The sequence below is a fragment of the Nyctibius grandis genome, chromosome 19 (genome assembly GCF_013368605.1).
Source record: "Nyctibius grandis isolate bNycGra1 chromosome 19, bNycGra1.pri, whole genome shotgun sequence".
Lineage (NCBI taxonomy): Eukaryota > Metazoa > Chordata > Aves > Nyctibiiformes > Nyctibiidae > Nyctibius > Nyctibius grandis.
In genome coordinates, this window is record NC_090676.1 from 7,873,764 (window position 1) to 7,893,823 (window position 20,060).

At 41.0% G+C, this 20,060-nt stretch overlaps 1 protein-coding gene across 1 annotated transcript in view; it reads left to right on the forward strand.

The window, feature by feature from the left end:
* The window catches only part of ATP9A (ATPase phospholipid transporting 9A (putative)), a 60,063-nt gene that overhangs the window by 22,767 nt on the left and 17,236 nt on the right, over window positions 1-20,060 (forward strand). The window contains exons 6-15 of the mRNA XM_068416179.1: window positions 32-83; window positions 662-756; window positions 1,949-2,029; window positions 3,405-3,480; window positions 6,649-6,725; window positions 7,320-7,480; window positions 8,253-8,395; window positions 9,165-9,277; window positions 12,076-12,288; window positions 17,639-17,800. Coding sequence (XP_068272280.1) covers window positions 32-83; window positions 662-756; window positions 1,949-2,029; window positions 3,405-3,480; window positions 6,649-6,725; window positions 7,320-7,480; window positions 8,253-8,395; window positions 9,165-9,277; window positions 12,076-12,288; window positions 17,639-17,800 — 1,173 coding nt within the window. The remainder of the gene's footprint in view (window positions 1-31; window positions 84-661; window positions 757-1,948; window positions 2,030-3,404; window positions 3,481-6,648; window positions 6,726-7,319; window positions 7,481-8,252; window positions 8,396-9,164; window positions 9,278-12,075; window positions 12,289-17,638; window positions 17,801-20,060) is intronic.

Here is a 20,060-nt window from a genome sequence, read left to right on the forward strand (position 1 = left end):
TGCACAATAATGGCCTTTCTTCTCCTAACAGAACCAGCGGGTCCCTGCTGACATGATCTTCCTGAGGACGTCGGAGAAGAATGGTAAACATCTGGAACCAATTGTCAAAATAGCTATTAACCTTTCACTGGTTGTTTAGAGAAAATTATCTTTTGGAAATGTGAAAGAAATAGATAATAGTAAAATTTTAGAGAGACAGAGAATTGAAATGCTTTTATGGACCACCACTTCTCAGGATGTTATACTCTGGTTTTGTTTGCTAATCAAGGAATGTAGGTAGTTGAATCCAGGCTAAATAAATCAGGTTGCACAATGGTTTGCATTATAGATGTAAATCATTTTACTTGCTGTTCAGGTTTGTTTTGTTAAGTGTGGGATAAGGAAATGTTTGGTCAGAAGCATTAAAAAACATCAAGACTAATGAGAACATTTCAAATGTCTTAAAGATACAGCGCAGAGTCTCACTGTATTCTGGACTAGTGGAAGGAAATGAATGCGTGAGGCAAGACTATCATTCTTACGTTATTAACAAACGTTACTTGAAATCAGATAATGTTTCCAAAGAAAGAAGGGTGACCTAGATATATAGCTCATTTCACGAGCTATAGGTGTACCTAAGACAGATCTGGAAAGAGCACTGACTGGTGTTGAAAATCCACAGGGTCTTGCTTCCTTCGCACTGACCAGCTGGATGGTGAGACAGACTGGAAATTGCGGCTGCCTGTTACCTGTACTCAGAGACTGCCAACTGCTTCTGTAAGCTGCCTTCGTACAAAATATTCTACTTGGTAAACAGGTGTTATCTGTTCTACCTGAAAAATGTTCATGTGCTCCAGTTAATGGGCTGTTTTGAGAAACAGGTTAACGCAGCATTGTTCTGCACAGGGCTCAGTGCATGTTACAGAATAGCTTTGGCAACAAAGAATGTGTGGGTAAGCCAGCTCTTCCCGAGCTCCCGGCAAGATTCCAGGTAGGGTGAAGCTAGGTGTTTCTGTGCCACATGGCTGTCGCTGCAGGTAGAGAATAACCTTGCAGCAGGAGGTGGCTAATGGGTAGGATGCTCCTATTTTCTTTTTCCTCCACAGAGACCATTGCAGTAAGTTACTGCAGGATAGGTCTTGTTATGGGATAGGTACCCATGTTGGTGGTACTTCTCAAATGCTCCCTTTCATTCCTTGCACTGCAGTGTGTTCAGAGGCACAACTCGTGCATTTTCATGAAATGGCTTCAGAGGCAGTTAAGTTTTCATTGCTTGCCTTTACTAAAGGAGGAGTGTCACCATGGAAGCTCCACTGTGTGATCTGAAATAAGCATATAACCTCCATCAAACATGCTGTTTTTCAAAACCTCTATCTAAAGTAGTTTGTGTGTCTTCTTTTCTTTTTTTTTTTTTAAAAAAAAAAACGGAAAGGGAGGGGGAAAAAAGTGCAAGAAGTTTATTTTATACAAAGGCTTTGAAGCAAGGCATTCTCTCCATGGAGTGAATAGTTCATGCATGTGTAGGAGTCAGCAGTGAAGACACCATACAGAACTGGCGTGTCTTCTTGTCACCACAGAACTGTTCCTAGTGACACTGGCATCTCGAATGAAATATTGAGTGATGGGGTGTTCCTTGGTTGCCTTTGAAGACTAGTCCAAACCTTCTTTGCAGTAAAGTAATAAGTGTCTTAGGCTGTCTTGATTATTCAGGCTGAAATTTCTTTTATGGGGCACCGACATCTGAGTAACTCCCAGGAGTCTCTCAGGTATCAGTTCAAGAAATACTCTTCCGTGAAGCTGGTACAACAATTGTGTTTTCTCTTAGACGGCTGGGCTCCAGTAAGTAATATAATTTAGTAATTATCTTAACTTGATCAGTAACTCTTGCTCAAAGTATTTTGGTAGAAACATTTGTACATTATTAAAATGTGGTTGTCTAACTGTCTGCCAAAACATGTCTGTTTTATAGGACCTACTGCAAATCCGATCCTATGTGTATGCAGAAGAACCCAATATTGATATACATAATTTTGTGGGGACCTTCACAAGGGTAAGTCTTGCTGGTATATGCTTGAAATAATATATGTAGTGTTTGCTACCCAAACCTGCTGAATGCTTCCAGGATGCCAGAGTTTTTCAGGAAAAGTAGTGAAGTCTGTCTTGCCATTCCTCGTCCCTTCTTTTTTTTTTTTTTCTTTTTCTTTTCTTTCTTTTTTTCCATAAAATCTGTGAAATAAATCTGAAACAAAAATATGATTATGAAACTTTGACTTGGAGACCATGTTTGGAATTAAGGACCTTACTCTGAAGGTATTAGATCTGAACATTCGGATGGAGATTGGTAGTTACGTATTCATGGTGCCTGTTCAGAAGGAAATCTGGACCACCACAGACTCCATAGGATTAAAATCCTTTAATTGTGGAAAGAGAGGGGATCTTAGCCAGATCAGGCAATAGCAGTCTTAATTCTAAGTCAGTGGGGGTTTTTGCCTTCAGTTGCATGCAACCTCTGTGAACTCAGTTATATCTGCCCCCTATTTCAGACAGCAGCAGCTCAGAGCTGCTGTGAAATATCACCATTAAAAAATATGTATCTATCTTTTGACTTGTTGGGAAGACTCATTGCCTAGTTGAGGCAAAAGGTTGGGTTTTTTTCGCTCAATGGGATTAAGAAAATGTTGAGAGATTCAGCTAATATCCGTGAGGAGCTTTCAGAGGACAAATGGTTTTGTAACAAATAGGAGACAGTTACAGCTTTTTAGAAGTTGTTTGCTGATATTTTAGTTCAAAATTGTAGAGGTTTGCCCTTTTATCTTTGTGTGGCAAGGTTTAATCTGTCTAATAGTGCTGGCATAGAATAGGAGTTTGGGTGACTTGGGAGGCAGTTCTTGTATAAACTCTGCACAGACATTAATTTACTTTCTCATGCAAAGGTACAATTGTGTAGAATTAATCGTTTGGTGCCTAAGAGGGATCGCACTTTCTTCTAACTGTTCTCTGATGCGTATCAGACAACTTTCCAGGCATCACTGACCAGTCCAAACAGGTTCTTGGTGAGATTTTACAGTAGCAGGAGAAATGATATTAATCTGCATGAGCCAAGTGAGGGAACATTTTCCTGTAGTCCCTGGAGGGCTGCTGACAAATCCCTTTCGCATTTATGATTCCTGGGAGACTTCAGCAGGCAGAGGTATCTTAATAGATTTTTTTTTTTCCCCCAGCCCTTCTACTCCACTGAAACAAAGTGCTCATGTTCTTAACCCAACCAGAGATTTACCTGGGTTTATGAAAATCCTCCATCTTATCAAGAAGCCCTCTACCAACACTCCCAGTGTCCCTCTCCAAACACCTCTGTGTAACTCTCTCATCCACTGGCCTTTTACACTGCTGACAAGTTTGTTTGTTTGTTTTTAATTCTGTTGCAGGAGGACAGTGACCCTCCAGTGAATGAAAGTTTAAGCATAGAAAACACCCTATGGGCCAGCACAGTGATTGCGTCAGGTAAGATGGAGGCATGTGTAAATGTTTTTTTTCGGTTGGTTTTCTTTTTTTAAGGGAATATGTTAACAATTTTTAAAGGTCTTTTTGTAATGGAATAATAATCTCTTGTCAGTTAGAGAAATTAGCAGTTGGAATGAGGTTTCCCACTTGTCCTAACACCTCTGGGGAGCTGAGCTGATGTCTAATTGCCTTTTGGACATTCCTAGATGAGAAAGAATTGGAGTGGCCTTTGGGCACTTCTTTAGCATCTAGGACCAGAATAGCACTTAATTGCTCTCTGCATTGACATCCTAATCTGTAACAGAAATGGTGTCAAATAGATTCTGGTAACAGAAGCTAAGATGAAAGATTTCCAGGTAAGTGCTTCCATTGAGTTCATCTTACATAGTTTCAAAAAGGAAAAAATAAATTCTTTGACAGATTTTGGTTTATATATACGATAAGCTCCCAAGGCCTGAGATAAATCAATGCCTTTTAGTAGAAGCTTGTCAAAGTAAAAGCCTTGTTCCTCTCCTGTCCAGCACCCTTGCAAGGTTTGCAGGGCGGTAGCTGGAGGAGAGTGAAATTCTGTCCTGGAATTAAAGTTGTTGAATGGAGAGACTTCACAGTGCAGTACCTAGGTGTACATGGAATTAATAATAATGGGGAGGAACATGAATAAAAAAGATGACATGAACAAAAGATTTTCTTCTGAAGCACTGAAAAGATTTTGATTTGCTCTTTTAAAAGCAGAAAAAAATGAATAAATATTATTCCTGTATGTTTCTGTGTAATCCTGCTCTTACTCTTCTTTGAAACGTGTTGTCACAGTGCTGTGACCAAGGGACTGTAAAAAAACTAGTTGTCCAAATACCATTTAATCAAGTAAATTATATTTATGGATTAGTAATTGCCATGCAGTAGGTACCTACCTTTCTTCCCTCTGAGTGTAGGCAGGTAGTCAGCCTGGCAGCTTCAAATACCCATCAGGCTGCTTAATGCATGAGTCCCAGCTCATCCCACTTCTGAACAAAACAGATGGAGAAATGGAAAGCTATTTATCTTGTGATTCTGTCCTGTATGGCTACTGTCCCCGCAGCACCCTTTCCCGGGGCAGGGGGCTTTCTTACCTCTTGTATCGAAGCTTTAATTTGTACCAGCTCTTGAACCGCTGCAGATCTCACACTGGCATGGCTGAGCCTAACACGGGGCAGGGTGTTAACAATGAGGAGCCCTACTGAAGTCAGAGGGAAATGCTCTCCTGCCCTCAGCACGCTCACAGTCAGTGCCTGGTGAGGATAAAAGCTCTTCCTCTGCTGTGCACTCAGCTGTGTGTAGTATACACGTGGGTGCAGACGTTTTTTCCCAAAGGAGGGCACAGCGTACACTCAACTCTGCTTCGTCACTCTTCAGTGCTGCTTACAAGTGCCGGGTGGTCTTGGTGTCTGTGTCAAGGCCTGCAACGACCTCCTCTCTGCCCAAATGAACTTACTGTTTGTATTCAGTCCTCCCTTCTGAATATGAAAAAAGTTATTTGTAGATAGACATCTTTGAATTCAGTTAATAGGAATAACATTTGCAAATATTTTTATCATTTCAAATGGTTTGTGCAGTTGAGTCTGTTTTGAATGGCCATAAAACAACTAGAAACAATTTTTATACATATCAGTGTGCCTTCAAGCTGTTTTCTAGTCCTGGCAGGTTTTCCCCTGCATTTTGACTGAGGATATATCAATATAATATACTCACTTTTGTTTCTCCTATGGCAATAATAAGTAACATGTTGCAGGTTATTTTTGTTAGGAAAAAATTGAGATATTATTTTTCTTCTTCTGTAAGTGAAAGCTGTCAAGTTGTGGTGATGCCATCTCGCTGGGGCAGCCTTTGCTTGTAAGACGAAGCAGAGCTATGTGGCTTTCTCCATCTGCTGTAGTAGGAATGGGTCTGACTCTGACTGTTTGCGGTTGATTTGGAGTAGCTGTGCCATCTGCTGATTTGAATTGTGATGATCTTACCACCACCTGCCATCTGGTTCCAGTGATTTGTTGTTGGTTTTGTTTTTTTTTTTTAAAGGAATGTTTCCCAGCATATTTTTAGAAACCACCTCTTTTGAATCAGTCTTATTTAAAAATAATTCACTTGCAGCTTGTTTAAAACTTTGAGCATTAATGGGAGCAGGGGAATAGCAGAGTATAAAATAGCAATGTATTTGCAGTAGTGCTTTTTTTTTTCAGTGTTGTTTTTCTCCATTTTTACAGACTCCTAAAATTTTCTTGTGAAAAATTAGACTTTGGCAATAGCAGCTTTGAAACTCTTGATGGTAGATAGCTTTTTCTTATGGCTTTTTGCAAAGTAATTAAGAGAAATCTGTAAAAAAACCCAGTAATTTATGGTGCTAAACTGTATTATGTTTCTGCAAGAAGAAAAGGGCGAACTTTGTTGTTTTCAGCTCTTTAGCAACTGTGGGACATAGCATTAAGATACACTGATAGGCTCCCAGCAGCTCCATCTGTTACAGTAAGGTTCCTACTTGGTTGGTATGATTTGCCTTTCGGTGGGAACAGCAATTAGGCAAATACTTAAAGTAAATTGTAGATTTTAAAGTAAGGTGATTCTGTCTTTGAAAGCTGCTGGAATTCATTGGTTTTACTCTGATTGTGGCAACCTTCACCAATAAGGAACCATAGCTCAAAGCACTGATTTAATTTGCACACACAATGAAGGACCACTATCTGGTGTAAGACAAACTTACCCACACCTAAGTGGGATTCAAAGTGGTGGGAGGAAAACCAAGAAATCCTCCATCCTTAGCAACTTTTATTTATAGGGGGGAGAAGCAACTGACATCAAAAGGGGGTCAGGGAAAGCTGAGAGAGCAAAGCAGTTGACTTCTCTTTCCGTGCTCATTGGTTGATGCAGTCTGTGATGCTGCATCAAGTCCAACCGTATGGGCAGTGTGGTTGAAAACTTACTAACTTTTTGTAGGATGTCTTATTCCAGAGTCTGTGTTTTCATAGGTTTTATATTTCAGGTACTGGCTTTTTTTAATTTCTGGTTGCTATTGCTGCTGAAATGAACGTGCTAAAAATCCTTTCCAACTGTCAAACCTTTGGATCCAACAAGTATTTTTATAGAGAAAACAAATGGAGGTTGTTTTTCTTCGGCTGATGCATGCTCTGTTTTGTTTAGGTACTGTTGTGGGAGTTGTCCTCTACACTGGAAGGGAACTGCGCAGTGTGATGAATACTTCAAACCCAAGAAGTAAGGTATGGTAAGGAAGTAGTGTTATAATAAATAAAAAGGGGCAGGAGTTTATCATTTTTTAAAGAAAATCCTTCCAAATGCTATACGTACACACTATAGGGACAACCTCATAGCAATAATGATTCATGTCTTCCAGCCTGTGATTTAAGGTAGCTACCATAGCAGAACCTATTTTTCATTATTTTTTTGATCCTATTGTACATGTGTCTTCTCACTTTTTTAAGATGATAAAACCATTGTTTTATGTGGTTATAATATGATAGTGCCAGTTAGAACAGGAAATCTTATTTTGCTGCATTCTTCTGTTATAGCAAAGCTAAGACATGGTGCAGGGGTGTTTATATAGTCTGCAACTTCTGACAGCGTGAGTCGTCTCACACTTCTTCATGTCTTGCTTAGCTTCCAAAGGATGGAAGTCTTATTTAATAAGCTGGCAACAATATTGCTTATAAATTTAAATATGTTGTAGTGTTTTAAAGAAGAAGTAGTTGACTAGTGGAGAATGGCTCTTTAGATATGGCAGTTCATTCCTTTTGTGAATATTGCATTGAGCTAACATCTTCTCTTGTGTGTTTGAAATGTCTTTATTTCTTTAGATTGGTCTCTTTGATTTGGAAGTGAACTGTCTTACCAAGATCCTGTTTGGGGCTCTTGTGGTGGTCTCACTTGTCATGGTGGCCCTTCAGCACTTTGCTGGCCGTTGGTATCTTCAGATCATAAGATTTCTCCTTCTGTTCTCAAACATCATTCCTATTAGGTAAGGCAATTTCTAATTCTTCCCAGCAAAATACTGTTTCCTTTGTATCTTCCTCCATGCTTCTAGTATGAAGAAGTGCATAAACTCTTATTTATTCCTCATTTGACAAGTTAGCAAATCTAGAAATAGAAATCAAATTGGTGTTCAAACATGAGAATTGCTTTGTTATTTCTGCTGAATTTGTTTAGCATATTCACCTGTTCACTGACTCTAACTCAGGCTGTGGATTAGTCATTTAAGGCCCCTTCTCTCAGTGTTTGGGCTGCCTGGTTACTTTGATAAAAGCCAAGCAAAAATGGAAATGAGAGAGATGTTTATCCAGCATGTAGTGTAAGAGGACCCAGTTGCCTTTTAGAGGGGACCGAAACTTTTAATATTTAATTTCACTATATTAATAAGTGGATTGTTACTTTAAGTGTAGGTCTGGGATTCCTTTCAGTTCCCTTTTTAATCTGCTGTCTGCGTATCAATCACACTGTCCTTACTTGTCTGTGTCCCTCTTCCCCTCAAATTATATCTGTTCTTCTCAGCGTAATTTTATCATCTATCTTTGAATTACAGTACCACTGCAGCAATGCACAGTCCTTCTCCCCATTTGTCACCCCACCACTGACTTTGAATATACTTCTCCCAAAACACCCTCTTTGGCAGCTCAGATTCAGTGTGGAAGACATGTCCTTTCATTGCATGGTGGCAGTTCACAATGATTTTTTTTTCCAAGGTTTAACTGGAGATACATTTTCTTTTTGTTTTTCCCCTTCTTCCTGCATAGTTTACGTGTGAATCTGGACATGGGGAAAATTGTCTACAGCTGGGTGATCCGCAGAGATTCCAAAATCCCCGGGACTGTGGTTCGGTCCAGCACTATTCCTGAGCAGCTGGGGAGGATATCCTATTTGCTTACAGACAAAACAGGTATCTATGTAGAAAATACAGTTTTGAGTCGTGGTATGCTGTTGTTTGGATTTCGTTACATTTTTGGCCAGCCAGAGAGTATAATGTAAGGTTTCTTTGGACTAGAAGAAATATGCATTTCCTGTCACTTTGACAATATGATTTAATCAGTTTTTGAAAAAAAATTTTGCATTTTTTTTGTTCTGGATGCACTATAAGTAAGATAGGACAAGAATATTATGCTACTTCAAAGAACATTTAGTGTGCTATTAAACCAAAAGCTGAGGGTAAAAATAGAATTAAAAGCAACTTTTTAGGGTTAGTTTTCAAAGCCAGATGAAGATAGCTTACACGTGTAGGCAGAAACGTACCATCAGTCTGTCTGTTGTTGTCCTTAGACTTTTAAAGTTGAGCTTGAATTCAGAAGACCTAAGCTGTAATGAAAAGCTTGGTCTGACATAAAATCCTGATCCCATTGAAGTTGTTTCCAAAAGTCTTCTTTGGTTCCAACAGGACCATAATTATGCCTGCAGCTCTTGCTGTCATTGACTTTGGGGTGAATAATCTCATTCTTATTTACTGCCATGGTAATGTGCACCACTACTTTGTGGGTGAATCGGCCCTCAGGTTTGTTAATGTTGTCTTTTTTGCTGGCCTGAGCCTGGTGCAGTGACTGATTCAGCTTCTGGCCCGGTTTCTCTTGGATTTGGGGTACAGCAAGGACAAGAACGTGTGCTGGGGAATAGGCGTGTTGGTGCCCACTTCATGTCTGGTGCTGCTTCTGTTACAGGAACTCTTACACAGAATGAGATGGTCTTCAAGCGGCTTCACCTGGGAACAGTAGCTTATGGCCTGGACTCCATGGATGAAGTGCAGAGTCACATATTCAGTATATACACACAGGTAGAATTAAATTGCATTACTTAACTCTTTGTTCACAAAACAGTTTTTGGGGTCACTGGGCTAATGGTGAATTAATATGGCAAGGATCTGCCTATTAACTATTACTTTTTGGAAAAGTCTGAAGGTCATTGGATGCTTAATACATAAACATTGTCATGATTGCATGTTACGTTTGTAGATTGATTGTTTCACATCCACTGGTCTTTTAACTCTTAACTGCCACAGCACCTGCGTGGATCTGTAAGTGTGTGTATGTGCCTGTGTCTTGCTGCTGAGGTCTGAGTGCAAAATAGCATACTTTTATTTAGATATTCACCATTTACAGCAACCACAGCATTTGCTTTGTTGAAAAATTGGCTCTGGGTAATATGTAGTGGATGAAATAGCTGTTTGAAATGTTGTGTACTGGGGCAATAATAAAGGAAGATGAATCATCAGCACTCAATAAGCAGTAACAGAGAACAGTGTACCGGTATTGCTGCTTTAGGCCTGATGGTTAAAAGAGAAAATGTTAAAAGTGAGATTCTTTCAGTAATGCACTAGTGATCTTATATGGTGCATAACTGACGTCTGCTTTGAGAACTACACCTAAAGAAGGCAGCAAAGTCAACATGTAAAGTATAGAACAGGAAAATCCTGGTTTGGGAAGTCTCTCCCTTGCATTCCTCTCAGTATCACGGGATCAGCCAGTATCTAAAAAGCCTTCATCTCTATTCTTAGGCTTCCATTTCAGTTTTGTATGATATGATAACCAGGTAATGCCATGTGACTCGTCTGGGTCAGCAAACTGTGTTCCTTAGCATGTTACAATGGACAAGATGCTTATGAATTGAAACTTCATATAAATACATGCACTTCCTTTGTAAAACAAGCAATGAAGTTTTACTTAAGAGTATTAGTACCTTTGAAAAAAAATAATCAGCTGTCTGTGGCTGATGTTCCAGCCACCCCTCTGAGTGGTACTTAGATTTAAGAATTGTCACTAATTATGTAATCATGGAAGCATTATTTGTCATTTTCTGTTAATAACTAATCTCTCAACTGCAGCTAGAAATAGCTTTTTTTGTGACTTACTGACAACTAGATATTTTTTTTTCTTTTATAAAATGTGATTCCACCAATGCAATCTGCAGACATTAGTGATGGGTTACTACTCCTGTGTCGTATGTCAAGCATTTTCATGTCTCAATAGTGGTGGAATTGCTTCATTCCTACAGAAACCATGGAAGTTGTTTTCAAAGTGCCTGTGCTTGTCTTTGGGCATGCACATCCAATGCAGTGAACTGGATTTTTCGTGTCACAGTGTTTTTGCTTTGCTCGAGAGATTTTTAGACTGAAGTGCTCTTTCTATACCCTCCACAAAGTGAAACATGAAGCCAGCATTCTTGTCTGGAAAAAGGCACTAGGTACTGTAAATAGGATTTTTATTTTTGGATTTTGTTCATGGTGGTAAAGACACACAGCAGGTTTCCTTGACCTCAGTGATCTGTTTGGTGGCATAGCAATTCCCTGGGCAGACTATCAGGCTACAATGTGCTTTTAACTAAGCATATGATAGTTGATAAGTACCTGGTATTTTGAGTAATTGTCTCTTTCACGGGCATGTGTCTCAGGTAACTTGTAACTCCTCTCTCTCTCTCTCTCTCTCTTTCCCTCCTCTGCTTTCACAGACTTCTTAGCATCTTAGATTTTCTCTTTGTGTTGAGACCCTTAAATGACTGAACTGTACTTTAAAAAAAAAAAACAACCAAAACCAAAAAAACATACTTCAGATCTATCTGCCCTCATTTTGTACTCAATCTCCAGAGAAAACTTGACTACTGGGTAATTATTTGCCAAAGTATTCAATATTTGGTGACTGTGACTAGTCCACTATGTGGCTAGTGCTATATGTCAATCTAAATGACCTTCAGCTGAGGGTTTGCTGTTGTTTGATTTGGTTAAAGCCTGTTGCAACAGTGCTGATGAGCAGCAATATTAAATCTGAAGATCTTATGTGTCCTAATCACTAGAGTGTGGAAAATAGCATGTGGAATTACACTGGTAAAGGATATGTCTCATAAAATGTTTATCATTACCAAGTGAGATTCCTTATAATGAGAAGCATTTGCTGGCAGTGATTCATTTTGAACTGTAGTTCTTATTCTTTGCTCTTATTTTTACCATGTTGTGGCCTTTGACCTGGAAGTGAAACTTTTGTCCTCTTGACACTAAAGGTTAACAGAGCAGGAAACTAGATGACTGTGTGTCCCTTCTTCAACCAGGATAATTTAGTAATTGTGCAATTATCTGAAGACTCCCGCACTGATACTAAAAATAGTATTAAAAATTAAATGAATGTAATTAAGATTTTCTAGGTCTATACAAGTCATCTGTTTTCTGTTTTCGGCAATTATATTCCCTTGCACATGAAACCCAGTTGACTCTAAATTTTCAAAGCTGCTGGTCTTTTGTGGAGCAAAAAGTGGTTTCACGGAGTCTTCTGACTTTGGTCTTTCACCAGTTGGTGTTTGGTGGATCTGCAACCAAGGGTGTTTTTCTCAGTGTACTGTTCCAAAAACTTAAGTAAACCTTTTGGAGCACTTTAGTCCACCGGTAACAATGACAAAGAAGTTGCATTACACTGGGGTGTGTTCCCAGTAGTGGTCTGAGTTAAGGTGTATGAAGAGTGCGTCTCATTCCTGGGGACACAAGACGCCACAGCTTGCTACATACATGGTCTTCACTGAAGTAAAAACTTAATTTAAATCTTTTTTTTTTCTGCAATAAGACTTTATTCTGCTTTCGTTTTTTAAAAGCAATCTCAGGACCCACCTGCTGTGAAAGGCCTTACCTTAGCCACCAAGGTGCGTAAAACCATGAGCAGCCGAGTGCACGAGGCGGTGAAGGCAATCGCGCTGTGCCACAACGTGACACCGGTGTACGAGTCCAACGGGGTGACGGACCAGGCTGAAGCAGAGAGGCACTATGAGGACTCCTGCAGGGTGTACCAGGCCTCCAGTCCTGATGAGGTCAGTATCTGTTTGGGTGTATAAAAATATAAATATGACCTTGCTTGTTGCTGGAAAAAAAAAATTCAGTGAAAGTACTCCAGTCTAGTGAAGGGGATAATATTTTAATGCATTTATTGCACCGATAACCCATGAATAGACCATAAGTGCCCTCTCAGCTGATAGACTTCAGCCAAATCTGCTTCTCTGCCTGAAGCTACAGAGCTACGTGGTGACTAGTACCTGGCTGTTATATCAGCCTCTGCATCACAGAGTTTTGCTCATGTTTCTGCATACACCTGTTGTCCAGGGTATATTTTGCAGTTCAACGCCATGACTCCATTTGACTACATTAGGTAAATTATAGGCAATCTTGTCTTGTTTGGAGCAGGGATGACTTGTGGGAGCGGGTTAGAGCACTCCCACAAGTCAGCTTGTCCCTGATTTGCAAGGTGTTCGAACTTCCAGACCGAGTGAAAAGTTGTACATCACGCTGGGTAGCACTGCTAACCTAGGACACATCCCTTCCCAGGCGGACAGGACAGATCTGGAGCCCGAGCTAATTCCGCAGAGTGAGTGAAGCGCACAGGAGTTTGTCTCGGAGCAAAGCTGTGCCCTGCCAGTTCTCTGCCAGCATCCAATCCAGCCAGGGTTACACAGGGTGGTACAGTAGAGAGTCCAGAGACTTGCTGGAGACTTTCATTGAACACTTGAGAGATCAGGTTCAATACAGGACTTATGACTAAAGTGGCTCTTTGCCACCCTCTGCAAAAGTTGGAAAGTCTAATTAGAGTGTTATTTTCTTCTGTAATGAAGACGGGAGGAATAAAATACAGTTTCATGTATTGGTTATGCTTCTTGGATACATCTTCTTTAGTGCAACCAAGGTAAACCAATTTGTTTTCTATTGATTTGTACAATTACACTTGCTCTATGCCATCGAAAGACACTGAAGTTTGAAACTTCCTGTAAGAATCCTACTGATGGTATGTGATCATATCACCCATTTGACTACGTTCGAAGGTTTCTTCCATGTATTGCCCCAAATAAAACAGTTTTGCCTCTGATAATAACCTTTTCACCTTTGAAGCTGGCTTTCCTCATTGTTAGCGGTCAGAAATTGTTTGCGTAGAAATAGATTTTCTCTGTAGAAGCCCAGCTATGTGAGGATTTTGAAATTGTTGCATGTATTAATGAAATACTGGCACAACAGAGTTAGTTTCCACATTTCATGACATTCAAAGTATTCCCTATAGTGTTTTTCTTCCCAAGTAGGCAATTCATTCATTTCGTATGATGTGTTCTTGTCTGTACTATACAAAAGCTGCATCTTTGCTTTTTTGTCCCTCCTCCATTGGTGTGCCTACAGTGACAAGCACTTACTCCTCCCTGGCTTTGGAGCTGGTGAGCAGTGTGCATTTGTGTCCTCTCCTACCACATCACCTAGGCTGGTGTTTGCTTACCTGCTTTTCTCCTCTAATGTGTTGCTCTCCCCTGTAAAGACAGCTTTACAGAAGTCAACTGCCTTTGGATTGAAAGAAGTTCTGAATGATTTCCAGATGGTAATTTTTGTGATGTGCATTGAAGCTTTTTTTTTTTTCCCTGAAACATTTACTGGCTGTTTTTGCACAGATCCTCTATTTACATATATACTGTGGTATATAGGGAAGTCAGTGATTTTTCTTTTTCTTTTTTGCTTTAAACTGTTCTGTCTTTAAAGTATTTATGCAGCAATTTGTCTCAAATACCCAAGGGATTATTGTTTGTTTTACTATAGCATGATAATGAATCCTTCCAAGATTATTGTTTAAATTCTTTTTTCCTTTCTTGTAGTGTCTTAAGTAGAGAATTACAGCGGGTCCAGAAATTAGATATGCTTTGCTGCACTGAGGAAATCTTGTCTGTAGGTCTTAGATATACAAATATTGTTTAGACATGCTCTGTATGTAATACTAGGTGGTACAAAACGCAGGATCAGCACAAGTCAAGTCCTTGAGAAGAGAGCGATGCTGTTAAATAACATTCCCTGTAGGGGAATGGCTTTGGACTCCTGTTAAAGCCAGCCTTTGAAATCCTATATCAATAAAATATTGCCATGGCAGGGAAGGTCAGTTTATGAAATGAGTACAAAAACTTGTATTCTCTTTACTTTAACAGCAAGGGTAATTTCTACCAGTTGGCATAGGATTCATTTCCTGTAACAGAAAGCAGGATTTCCTAAATTTGTTTCCTGTGCACGCTGCCATTTAGAAGTCTTGAAGTATCTTTATTCAGATATCGGTTACAGCCTTGGGGCTCTGCAAGCGTGTCAGTTGTAGCCATACAGTAACTAACAGGGGAAATGAAATAGATATAATCTGATCAGAGATAAGAGTGCCTGGGATTCCTGGGCAAACAGTCTTTAACCCTGACAACCCGCTGCAGCTGCCAGGACATGAAAGGGTGCACCGATCAATTGGTTTCTGCCTGTTGTCTGTCTGCCTAGGCAACCCTAAATGGGACGTTTGTAGAGCAACTCATGGCACAGAAGGATCAATTTGTCTCTCTAGAATGAAATTTATTAGTCAATATCCACTTCAGCGGTGGCTTGGGTAATTTAATTGTCAGAAAAAGCAAAGTTTGGGGGATAGTGTACTGAGCTGCTGTAACTGCTCTGCTTTGTAATGCTCAGATCTGTATCTGAGTTGGCCTGGATGGAGCTGCAAACTCCTGGAGTGTGGTCAGAGACTTTATTGATTTCTCCTCATCAGTGGGCATAGGCTCTCTTGAAGGTGTATGAGGAGTTTCAAGCCTGCTTAAATCTCGCCAGTTTAAGCTGTAAATATATTTTTGTGTCTTGAATGCTTCTCATCTTTTCACTGTGACTGAAGGCACCTCTGGTTACCTGTTTGCACCATGCAGATTAAACCCCCTCTGTCTCACACTGCTGGGAACATGCTACCCATCCCACGGCGCCCAGACCCTACCAGAGGAGCCATCGGCGCTTTTGTTGCCATTGGTGTTGTCCGCTGGTGCCGCGGCACTTCCCAGAGGCCGGGCCCATTGTGTTGCCTTTTGAACGGGGACGGTGGTTTCAATGCTCTTAGTACATCTGATAGGAACACTTCAAAATTATATCACTTTCTCTCTCAGTAATTATTCATTAAGTACTATAGAGGCTGGGAAGTGGCATGTTCAAAGGGGTCAGCCCCACTTCGCCTCCGGTGCTGAATACGGTTCACCTGGAGGGCCATTAAGGGCTGACAGGACCCATGCCTGCTTGGGAGCAGCATGGAAAAGGGGGACTTCTTTCATTATCTTCCCCTTCCATTGATGTACTCTTTTTGTGGTCTCGGGGCCATCGGGAATGACTGGTGTTGTGCAATGCAGTGCAGTTAGTTTGAAGCAGGTCATGTGCGTGATGCAGCACCTCTGCCATGCTGCTCATCCATTTGTTCCTCTGCGCAAGGCTTTTCTTTCGGGAGATTTGAATGCTTCCTGACATAGGATTTAAGTGAGATGCTGGCAGGGAAGGAGGGAGGAGGTGTCTGTGAAAGAAAGTAGCAAAGGGGATGCTTTAATGGGCTGAGCTGGGAGCAGAGATTTGTGTCTCCAGACATTTGCAGCTTACCAACATGGGCAAATCAGCAGCCAGCGCTGCACACACTGAACATCACGTAACATCATGCTGTGAAAAAATCTCAATAATTATTTATTAACCTGAGTATTAGAAACCCAAGCTCCATCTCTGCTCTGGGAGAGAATGTTAGGAGGATTATCTAACTGCACATTTTAATGCACTAAGGATGGCTTGAAGAAACTTTTGAAAAAGATAAGCTTGAAAGAGCCTTTGATTTGTTGTAATCTTTGTGAATGAGCCTGCAAAAACTTGCTACTGTTAAAACAAATATTGATTCAAATTGATTTAAAGGTCTGTTAAGGCAAAGCCAACTCAACTAATTTTTTTTTATTTGGCAATTTAAGACTACTTTATGAAAGGAAAAGTTTATTTTATGTTGTCTTTTAAGCCTAATTGTGGATGAAAGGGAGCTGAGTTCACAAAAGATTCTCCAATTATACCCAATTGCATCAATTCATCTAGTAAAATCTTGACTCAATACAAGTATTTATAGATGCCATTTTTATCTGTATCTCATGTTTCTGATTTCCCAAAATAAATTCCATTTTTGTCTGAAGTCTTTCTGGTCACTTAAGGCAGTAAAGGCAGAACCTGAAAGGCACAAAGGATAATTAACCTTCTTGTCAGCAGCAACCGTGTGCCCAGCACTCTCATGCCTTTGAAAATGTCACTGTAAAATACTTCCAGTATTTCATGTCCGTTTGGAGAAAGAATCCCTTGATCCTTTCTGGAGGCCAGTGATATATGGGCTCATGTCAGCTGCTGGTCCCATCCGTTACTGCCAAGACAGCTTCTAGAGTTAAACCCCTGTATATCAGCAGCCTCAATCTTAGATGGATGTGTCAGCTGAGGTGGGGATTCTGGGGGATCGTCAGGGAAGCAAAATAAAGGCTTTGGGCCTCTGTCATGACTCTGGTTGTAATCTAGTGAAAGCTTGTAAAGAATTCAGTGTTGTAGGTCCTTAAATGCTAGAAACTGCAATCAAAATGATAGCCACGTAAGTTCAATGAAATGAGTTCTGGTGTGTGCCTTGAAAAGTCCGGGGTTTGTTTTGGGGTTTTTGGGGGTTTTTTTTGTGTTTGGGGAGAAGGGGTTCTCTGCTAAGAAATGTCTGTGAGCCAACCTTCAGCTGTCTTGCTGATCAGTACAGAGGTTGAAAGTTGTTGATTAGTTATTACTACCAGATAGAGTATAACACAGCTCATTTTATTTGTTCGCTTTTTTTAATATGAATTTTTAATGTGCTCTACACTAGTATTTCTGGCTTTGATATTGTAAATCCAGGGTGAATGCATCATTTTGAATTCTTGATTTCATAAACAGCAAGGTGGGAACTAGCACATTAAAAAAGTATGTGTTTGTAAAGAGATTTACCTCATGTGCCCAAGCAGAGGTTTGGGCACCCCAGGCCTGGGTGGAGGGTACCTGTGCCTGCCCTGGCTGAAGGATTGTCGTTCACAATGTGGCAGTCAAAGGCAGGGAGCCAACCACCTACTGCTGAGGGTGTAGGACAGCCTGGCAGCTGAATCAGACAGGAGCTGGGCTGCCCAAACCCCGAAAATACTCTTAGTAAGCTTCTGTCTTCAGGAAGAGCCCACTAGAAAGAGCCATACAGGAGCATCTGTGTATATGAACAGATCTGCTCCATAGCACCATTAATGACTGATGAACTTCTTTGCAGCCCCCACCCGCTGTCCCCTCAGGGGTATATGGTGTGGGCTGGCTGCCCTCACTGTGGCCTTCTCCTCTCAGGTGGCCCTGGTACAGTGGACTGAGAGCGTGGGTTTAACGCTGGTGGGCAGAGACCAGTCCTCCATGCAGCTGAGGACACCGGGTGGCCACATCCTGAACTTCACCATCCTCCAGATCTTCCCCTTCACTTATGAGAGCAAGCGCATGGGGATAATCGTTCGGGTAAGTGGCTTCGGGTAAGCTCTTGTGTCTTTGTGAATCTCCTGCTAACGCAATGTGAAACATATTTGCTGTCAACTGTGCTGTTCCTCCTGGCTGAGTTTTGCAGTCTCTCCTACCTCAGGCTATAAGTTGGTTCTCTTTTTTGAGCTAATAGCATCTCATGGCTGGGTTCGTGTAGTGATACATCCTTTTCCTTGGCCATATTTGGCACTAAGTGCTATAGTGCCCTGGGACATCTTTAGTTTATTGATCTTTGCTCCTTTGCTCAAAATAACAAAGGAGCCCAAGCTTCAGGCACTCAGGGTGTGTGTGTCCTCCACAGCGCCAGCTTTGTTTGGCTGCTCCTTCCTGCTCACGGTTTTAATTTGTCATGTACTCTGGGGTGGGTTTCTGTTGTACAGCTTCTCTGTGTGGGTTTGTGCACACATCATCGGGGGCAATGTCAGGTTGGGGACAGGTGCCACCAACCGTGAAAGTACCTCCTTGGCAGTGTAATGGGGCCTCCAGGGTGGTGCTGGGAAGGAAAAGGGATTTCCCTCTGACTGTGAAACCGAGGGCCATGGGGATGCTAGAAAACATTGGGAGAGGATTTTTGCTTCAAGTGTGCAAGGTGGAAGGAGACTTGGGAGGGACTGGTGGAACAAAAGAGAGCTAAAGTCTGAGTGTTTTGGCTGTGTGCGTGCTGAACCAAGGCTCAGCAGCTTTGATAAGCAGCAGAGATGCTGCATTCTCTCTCAGGTAAGGCTGTTTCAGGAAATCTTGAAGCCAGCACTGCCAGCAAAATAAATAGTCAAAGTAACTCTGCCCTCTAGGACCCAAGTTCTGTGTTCCCTCTCACAGTGGCTGACACAGTGAGGAGGAAGAGGAGCTCGGTAGGGGCAGGTATGCTCTCTCTGGGGGAGCAGCAGTCACCAATAGTGTCTCAGTGAAGCTTGAGCTGACTTTGAAGCCTCTCTGGGGCTGTCCCTCTTCATCTATCCAAAAGCTCCTGCCCTTCCTGTTGTGTCCATCCCATGGTCACGCAGGCAGAGGTGAGGGGCCTATACAGTGGACTGGGGCTGTAAGTCAACCCAGGTCACAAGTGCTTTTCCCCCTTGGGGTCAACCAGGAGCAGGAACCCAAGCAGGTTCACGGGTCCAGCTTACGCTGCATCTCCAAAGCAGTTGTGATGGTACAACAGGGTGATGGAGATGGCAGCAAGTGGGAACGGGGGAGAGGGGATACCTGAACCGATGCCGCAACAAATAACTTTAGGATATTGTTAGTGGTTTTATGGAAGTGCTCCACAGATCTCTGCCAGGCATCGAAACTCCTCTCAGACCCTGTGGAAGTACAGCACTGCAGGAGAAAGCACTTGTAGCTGCAGGGAACTGTGAAGATTATTTTTTTTGAGCTGTTTAACAGAGCCTGCAGCCATGCTGAGAATGCAGTGTCACGAGCAGGGTTTGAAAATAGCTGAGTTAAGGTAAAAGGGTGCGTTTGTGCAAGTACCTTTATCAGCAGCAGCAGACACTGCGCACGCTAAATACGTGCCCAGCTGAAACTGTACACATAACTGTGGGTTTATGTACAAGTACAATGTAAGATCAGACTCTCAGAAAAAAATTACCTTAAAAAAGAAAGAAGAAAGTGTGGGTGTTAGAAACAGTTGAGATCAATTGTCACCATGATCGCCATTAGTTGTCAAGATAGTGCTAGAGAATCAATGTTAGTAAGATGAACATACCCAGCTATGGTTCGGCACTTCCGTTTGCCCGCGAAGCAAACAAGGTGAAGCAGTTTGAATATTTCTTTTGGAGATAATTAAAACATCCTTGTTATTTTTTGCTGAGAGTACAGACAGATAATTGGTACCAAGAATCTAAAACTTGAATATGAAACCTGTAATCCAGGGCAAGATATGATTTGTCGTATCATTTCATGGGTTCTGCAGCTTTGTTATTTAGGGTGGGGAGAATAGGTAAGGTTGGTGGGTCTTTTTTTCTTTTTTCTTTTTTTCTTTCTTCTTTTTTCTTTTTTTTCTTCTTTTTTCTTTTTTCTTTTTTCTTTTTTCTTTTTTCTTTTTTCTTTTTTCTTTTTTCTTTTTTCTTTTTTCTTTTTTCTTTTTTCTCTTTTTTCTCTTTTTTCTCTTTTTTCTCTTTTTTCTCTTTTTTCTCTTTTTTCTCTTTTTTCTCTTTTTTCTCTTTTTTCTCTTTTTTCTCTTTTTTCTCTTTTTTCTCTTTTTTCTCTTTTTTCTCTTTTTTCTCTTTTTTCTCTTTTT